Source organism: Otolemur garnettii, unplaced genomic scaffold (assembly GCF_000181295.1).
Source record: "Otolemur garnettii isolate 467f Iridium unplaced genomic scaffold, OtoGar3 scaffold00180, whole genome shotgun sequence".
Classification (NCBI taxonomy): Eukaryota; Metazoa; Chordata; class Mammalia; order Primates; family Galagidae; genus Otolemur; species Otolemur garnettii.
The window spans coordinates 3,292,358-3,299,885 of NW_003852575.1; the positions used below are offsets into that span (position 1 = coordinate 3,292,358).

The 7,528-nt window shown below is 51.2% G+C and overlaps 1 protein-coding gene across 1 annotated transcript; it reads left to right on the top strand.

Moving 5' to 3' along the window:
• The first annotated feature begins 2,883 nt into the window (after positions 1–2,883).
• Positions 2,884–6,247, top strand: LOC100957684 (carbonyl reductase [NADPH] 1-like). The gene is made up of 3 exons (XM_003800668.3): positions 2,884–3,234; positions 3,854–3,961; positions 5,694–6,247. Exons 1-3 carry the CDS (start codon positions 2,946–2,948, stop codon positions 6,173–6,175), a joined length of 879 nt encoding a protein of 292 aa, XP_003800716.1. The 5' UTR covers positions 2,884–2,945; the 3' UTR covers positions 6,176–6,247.
• Positions 6,248–7,528: the final 1,281 nt, after the last annotated feature.

Below are 7,528 nucleotides of genomic sequence, written 5' to 3' on the forward strand. Positions count from 1 at the left end.
GACACAGAGTAAGGGCCAGAGGCTTCAGTATGTTATATCATGCAGTGTTCAGTAGTTTTCTCTCGCTGCGGGAGCAAGTGGTCCTAAATATGGGGCTTAAAATGAAAATTTATCATCTTAGAATTCTGGGGGAGGAAGTCTGCCAGGGGCCTTTCTGGTCTAAAATGCAGATGTGAGCAGGGCCACCTGCTTTTCTGGGGGCCAAGGGGGAGGGAGGGAGTGTCCTTTTCTTGCCCCCTGCATTCCTGGACTTCCTCTAGCATCAAACCCAGCATCTTTGCATCTCCATAACCCATCATCACGTCTCCTCTGACTTCAGGCAAGAGAAATTCTCAGCTTTCAGGGTTTGCGTGAGCACAGTGGGCTCACTGGGTAACCCAGGCCCTAAACCTTCATCACAGCTGCCAAGTCCCTCTGGGCATATCAGGGAACATTGCACAAGTGCCAAAGACTATGGGTACCTTGGCAAGGTGGCGTTGTTCTGTCCACCGCGGTATGCGGCTATATGTTTAAATATTTGTTTAAGCAGACTGTCTCTGGAAGGGCACGTAAAGTGATAAGCCCAGTTGCTTCTGGGCAGAGCTGAGTGGCTGAGGGATATAGGGAGGCCGACTTCTCACTGGTTTTCAATCAGTATGCATGTTTTTAGTTGAGTGAAGTAATTGTAAAGCTATTAAATTACAATGCATTCATTTACTATCTGAAATACAGTACTAAGTAACTTTAAGATATCTGGGTTCCAGCTTACTGCTAATCACCAAGATGGTCACCAGATGGCGCCCCTCTGTCTTTCTTGGTGTATCCTGGTCTCAGGATTTTCACTCTGCCTATGGGTTCATTTATCTGGACCCCAGTATGGAGGAGGGATAGGCGGGCTTCAGCGCACAGGCGCTCTCGGTCCTACTGATTTCTTTACAATCTCATGACATTTGAGGGCTGCTTCTCCTTTGAAAGATGGGTGTTATGATAGGACCAGCTCATGGAAGGAGTAAAGGAGAATCTGCACGAACGTCTCTGTAAGCGGCACAGCTGGTTGGTAAGCACTGAATAAATGTCAGTCACTGATGTTAACACAGCTCCCTGGTTGGTAAGTTGCCCCTGATCTTTCTGCTTCCAATTAAAGGACACCTCTGCCCAAACTTGGGGGTCCCTACTCTAGCACTCTTGTAATTCTGTCCCAACTACAGTCCTTAGATGCCTCAACCATGTATTTCATGTAAAAAACAATTGCCTTAGGTTATGATGGGAGCAGTAAGCAAACACTGCGTAGCATAACACACTGAAGCCTCTGCCCCTCGCTCTGCTCACCGCTGCCTCATTCTCTTTCCCGCTGCACAGCACCCTGTCAGGTGAGTGTTCAATCCTTGCAGTAAGGATGGTCATAAGGCTGTTGGAGTCTCTTGTCAGTCCTCCATTGTCCGATGTCATATGTCCCAGTTTTCCTCATCTCTAGCACAGATATGCGGATGCTTGTACACCACACTGAAGTCAATGGGAGGCCCAGACAAATCAGCAAGAAAATACACAACACAAACTACTAATGCTGGTCAGAAAGGATCGAGTGTCATTCCCAATATTAACAGGATAATAAGGGGATGCCACATACACTTGTGCCAACAGGATCAGCAACTGAGAGGAAATATGTATTTTGAAAAGCAAATCCACCTCGCTCAGGAAAACAAGGGAAGACTGTACAGCCTCCTATCCTGAGACAGGATTCTAAATCATCTTTAGGGGAAAGAACACAATACCTCTGAGAGGCGGGCAGACATCACAGCAGGGCCCCCCTTCCTGACCTCAGGTCAGACTTGGGAGAGAAGGTAGGCTCAGGGTAGCAGAGACACAAGCACCGTGGAAAAGCTGAGTCATGACAAGATCCCAAATCTCAGAGTCACTCATCCAACACTCTGAACAGGGATGGAGAGCTGATTTTAAGCCCACACCCAGACCCACCTTTGGGACTTTGTTGCAGTTGGAGTTTGTCCTGGGGACACGGAAATCACTAGGAAAAGATACATCAATCTAGAGCCCTACGCATATCCATCTTCCTGGACGAACCTAAATGCAGATACTTTTCCATTATAGAACTTAATGAAGGATTAAATTGAAAATTCACATTGAAGGGAAGTGCCTGTGCTACAGTGAGTAGGGCACTGGCCCCATATGCCAAGGGTGGAGGGCTCGAAATTGCAACAAAAAAATAGCCATGCGTTGTCGCGGGCGCCTGTAGTCCCAGCTCGCGAGACTGAAGCAAGAGAATCACCTAAGCCCAGGATTTGGAGGTTGCGGAGAGCTGTGACGCCACAGCACCCTACCTAGGGCGACGAAATGACAGGCTGTCTCAAAATAAATAAATAAATAAATAAATAAGTAAATAAGTAAAAAAATTCCCTTTGAAGGTTGTGTCCCGCAGTACACATTTCCTACCGCCGGGGGGCGGACTGGGAATCAGGGCCCTGCAGCCTGAACACACCTGTTAAGTCGCCCACTGGACACCCGATGCTGAAATTCTCCTGAGCCAGGGAAGGGGTCTACGCGCAGTGGACCATGCGCGCACGCCGCACACAATTTCTCAGCGCTCGGCTTCCTCCCTGTAGGCTTGTAGCTCCATTTCCCCCGTCCCTATGCCGTGAATCTGGAGCCCTCCACTGACCCTTCACCTGGGTAGGTTCTGGGAGAGCAGCGCTCCCTGGGCCCAGACCCTGGATCCAAGACAGCTCAGCTCCGGCCGAGGGCGAACCCCGGAGCTGGGCGTTAAGAAACCTGCGGGAACAGATGGCCCCTCCTCCCAGGGGAGGGACCGAGGCTTCGACCCTGTTTCCTGGCACTCGGTACCTTGGATCCCACAAGTTCCTCTGCCAGGCTGCTCTGCCTCTAGTCCTGCTCCGGGTGGTCAGAGGCTCCGCGGGTTCTCCACGCAGGTGACCTGCGCGCTCCGCTCTGCCATGTCGTCCGGCAGCCGCGTGGCGCTGGTGACCGGGGCCAACAAGGGCATCGGCTTGGCCATCGTGCGGGACCTGTGCCGCCACTTCTCGGGGGACGTGGTGCTCACGGCGCGGGACCCGGCGCGGGGCCAGGCGGCCGTGCAGCAGCTGCAGGCCGAGGGCCTGAGCCCGCGCTTCCACCAGCTGGACATCGACGACCCGCAGAGCATCCGCGCCCTGCGCGACTTCCTGCGCAGGGAGTACGGGGGCCTGGACGTGCTGGTCAACAACGCGGGTATAGTTTTTCAGCGTAAGTCAATGCTGTGGTCAGAGGGGAGGTGACCCGGGGTAGACCCTCTGCCAGGAGGGTGCGCCCCTCAGAGAAGCGCTGTGGGGACCCGGCCCTGGAGGTTCCTGACAGGCTCCCGGGGGCACAGGGAGGGCAGGAGCTGCCAGGAGAGGCAGAGTTCTCAGGAGGGGAAGGGTCCTTCGGAGGACGGGAACTTGGTGGTGCCCTGGCTCAGAAACCTGGGGATCTTGTTCAGGGTATCCAAAATTTCTGAAATTAGAGTTTCAGAAACTTTCGATACCCTGGGTTTCTTGTCCAGGGTTTCTGAAATTAGACAGTATGGAAGAACTTTAGACTGACAGATAAAACATTAACAAAGAAAATAAAAATAGACACGGGAGATGCAGCCCTCACGTTTCACCCACCCTCACCAGTGGAACCACCTGTCAGAAGTACCGAGAGGAACGTTCTCAAACCAGGGGATTGGCCTGGGCCATATACTGCGACGGGGCCACCCACACTCCAGGGCCCAATTCACCAGAATCCTGACACGCTTTATTTTTTGCGGGGTGTATTGCTCTCATCCTATGGAATTTAGCCCCAAGGCTAATTTACCTCTGCTCTCCTTCTCCCCTAAAAGCTAGTGACCCCACGCCCTTCCATGTTCAAGCGCACATGACCATGAAGACGAACTTTTTCGGCACCCGCGACGTCTGCACAGAGTTACTGCCTCTAGTGAGACCCCAAGGTGAGTGTGATGGGAGCAGCACACCCCGTCTCTGCACCGGGATGCTGCCCCTGCCTGCCTGGCTCTCCCTGCAGGCCCTGCTTCTCCCCACCCTGCAGGTGCACCCGGCTGCTCACTGTGTCCCCACCCTGCCCAGTGCAGTTTTCCGGCAGGACTTGGTGGTCACTTCTGTAGGGGCCTTTGGTGCTCTCTGTCCCTCTCGTCCTGCCTCACTTGGCTCCTTCTTATCTCAGGTCTCAGCCCAAATGTGTCCTCTCACAGGCTCTTTCTTGGCTCCGTGGCCCTCACACGCGGCCCGTCAGTAGGATCTCATCCTGCCCCTTCTCTGCTCTCTCACAGTCATCTTATTCGGGCTGGTGGAGCCTCCACTACCACCAGTTCAGCTTCCAAGATGGGCCACCTGCCTAGAACACTCCCAGAGACGCCCCTTCATGTATAAAGAGATATGTCCAGAGGGTGCTCACATTTCTCCCTGAACCATCAGCCACTTACAGCACCATCCACCCTCCAGGGTCCTGTAGGTCACCGTGTCCTGCCCCCTGATCTTCACTTACCAGGTCCCAGGAGTTGTGCCCATGGAGTTTATCCTGAGCCTACCTAACACCAGCTCCCCAGCAGCCCCCAGCTGCCCTCCTGGACACCCTCAGACCCCCCTAAGGGGCCTCCTGTCTGGGTCTCTTCCTTTCCCAGCATCCTGTGTGCTTGGTCAATCCCCTCCCAAAATACTTAGGAGCAAAGTCCAAGCCCCCGGCCTGGTGTATAGGGATGTGTATGATCTGCCACCTGCCAACTCCAGCCTCATTCTAAGTCCCCAGCTACCTGCTCAGTGTTCTGGGCATGACTATCATGTGTCTTTGGTTGTAAACTGCCTCAGTGCTTACCCCAACTAATGGCACAGAAGATGAACCCACCTATTAAATGCTCAGTGATTAATACAAGCAGCCACTCCAAAAGAAAATAAAAGACTAAAGGGGTACAAGGGGTTTTGGTACTTGTCTGAATTTCATAAAGTAGGAGTCTATCTAGACTTATAATATATTGTTAACCTGAGTAGTGTACAACGCACCCAGGAGGTTTTCATCTCACACCACTGTTGTGAGTCTCCAGTGTCCATTCAGTCACTCCATGTCACTGGGCACACCCAGTGCTTCTCTCCCTTTCTAAGTGAGGACATGTGGTGTGTAGTGTTTGGTTCCTGGGTTACCTCCTTAGACTAACAGCCTCCAATCCTGTCCCACCAGGTTACTGCAAAAGACAATATCTCATTCTTCTCGGCGCCTGGTAGTATTGTATTCTGTGTATACACAATATTTTCTTTATCTGGTCATGGCTGGTGGCCACTGAGGTTGGTTCCACATCTTTGTAGTTGTGAACTGATGCAGTCACTTTTAGAAACATTACACTGGTGGCCTAGAGTTGACGATGACCATGGACTCTCTAGCCCTAACCATTGTCCTGTCCTCCTGTAATGTCCTTTCAATTCTAAGACCCTGGTTTATTAGGACCTCAAAAGGGCAGCCCTTTTAAGTGTCAACTCACTGTTCTACTCATCAACATTTGAAGGCAGGAATGGAGTTTATCATGCACCTGCCACACTCTCTCCGTGTAGTCCTCTGAAAAGGCCTCCTGCTAGTTGTCTCTCAAATGAAATTTAACAGCCCCAAATCCCAACACCTTTGCAATGGCCCATTTTGTGTTTCTTTTGTACATAATGATTTGTGGTGTATTTCAGGCAGAGTGGTGAATGTGTCTAGCATGGAGAGCCTCAGAGTTCTTCAAAGGTGCAGCCCAGAACTACAGCAGAGATTACACAGCGAGACCATCACAGAGGAGGAGCTGGTGGGGCTCATGACCAAGTTTGTGGAAGACACCAAGAAGGATGTGCACCAGAAAGAGGGCTGGCCAGACGCTATGTATGATACAGACTTGGGGGACATCATTATCAGGTTCAGTATTGCATACGGAGTGACAAAGATAGGCGTTATAGTCTTGTCCAGAATCCTTGCTAGGAAGCTCAGTGAGCTGCGGAAAGGAGACAGAATCCTCCTAAATGCCTGTACCCCGGGTTGGGTTAGAACTGACATGGGTGGTCCCAGGGCCCCCAAAAGTCCAGAAGAGGGAGCAGAGACCCCTGTGTACTTGGCCATTTTGCCCCCAGATGCTGAGGGGCCTCATGGACAGTTCGTTTCAGAGAAGAAAGTTGTGCAGTGGTGACCTGGACTCACAGCTCCCTCCTTGTGCCCTCTATTGTACCTGGTCCTGATTAAACCCTGGCTTGGTGACTCATGCCTGTAATCCTAGCATGCTGGGAGGCCAAAGTGGGAGGATCCCTTGGGCTCAGTAACAAAGCAAGACCCTGTCTCTACTGAAAACAGAAAAATTTCCTAGGCATTGCGGCAGATGCCTGCAGTCCCAGTTAATAGGGAGGCTGAGGCAGGAAGATCACTTCTACCCAGAAATTTGAGGTTGCTGTAAGATAGGCAGATGCCTGCAGTCCCAGTTAATAGGGAGGCTGAAGCAGGAGGATCACTGCAACTCAGAAATTTGAGGTTACTGTGAGATAGGCAGATGCCTGCACTCTAGCCTGGGCAACAGAATGAGACGCTTGTCTCAAAAACAAAACAAAAGTAACAGAACATGGAAAAGCACATTTACACTGTCAAAGTTACTCCTGTCCATAAACAAACCAGGAAAGAAGAAAACGTCCCTATCAGGCATTTGCTACTGTACTACGGATAGAGTAGGCTGCTCACCCAGTTAATTCCCAGAAGTCTTCTGTGATTTCCCTCGTGATGTAGGGAGAGGAAAACGTGTGATTGCTGGAAATGAGGAATAAAAGTCAATAGATGAATAACATGGTTGCTTATAGATGTCCTTTGTATCAAGTGTTTCCATGGTGACCCAGGTCTTTCTCAGCAGTGCAATCAGACTGAAAGTTAGGTCAAGGCAAGGGACAGTTGAACTCAGGGGACAGCAAAGGTAGAAAGTAAAGGAAGAGTCTGACAGTAAATATCTTCATTTGTGTAGCCCCACACAGCCTGCTTCACTTTCGCACATCTGCCACTGGGTGACACAAAAGCAGACAATTTATATACCGTGCACATAGCAGGATTTGGCCCAATGTAGGGAGACGTGCACAGCACAACCAAGGGAAGGGCAGCCCCGCTCATCAGGGGAAACAACCACTGGCAACGTGGGAACCACGAGTGGACAACTGCATGAAACACTGAGGTGTCAAAGACCGAGGTGGGAGAACTGCTCAGTCTCCTGGGTGGACAGATTTATGGAAGGACGAAGTGGGATGAGCCCCGCAGCATTCGCATCTTCCACTAAAATACACAGAGAGGAGCAGACAAGTCAGGTGTGACAGTGGGGGGGGGGGACACACAGGGGCCCCTGCTATATTGCACAGGCTTCCTCATGCTGCGGTGGGGGAACTTGGTGCTAAAATGAAATGTTTAGGGAACAGCAACGTTATCGATGCCATGTAGATTAAAAAGGATGCCACTGGAGAGGGACAGGAGAATGTCCTTTCCCCTTTGTATCACAAAACGGGACTCAACAGAA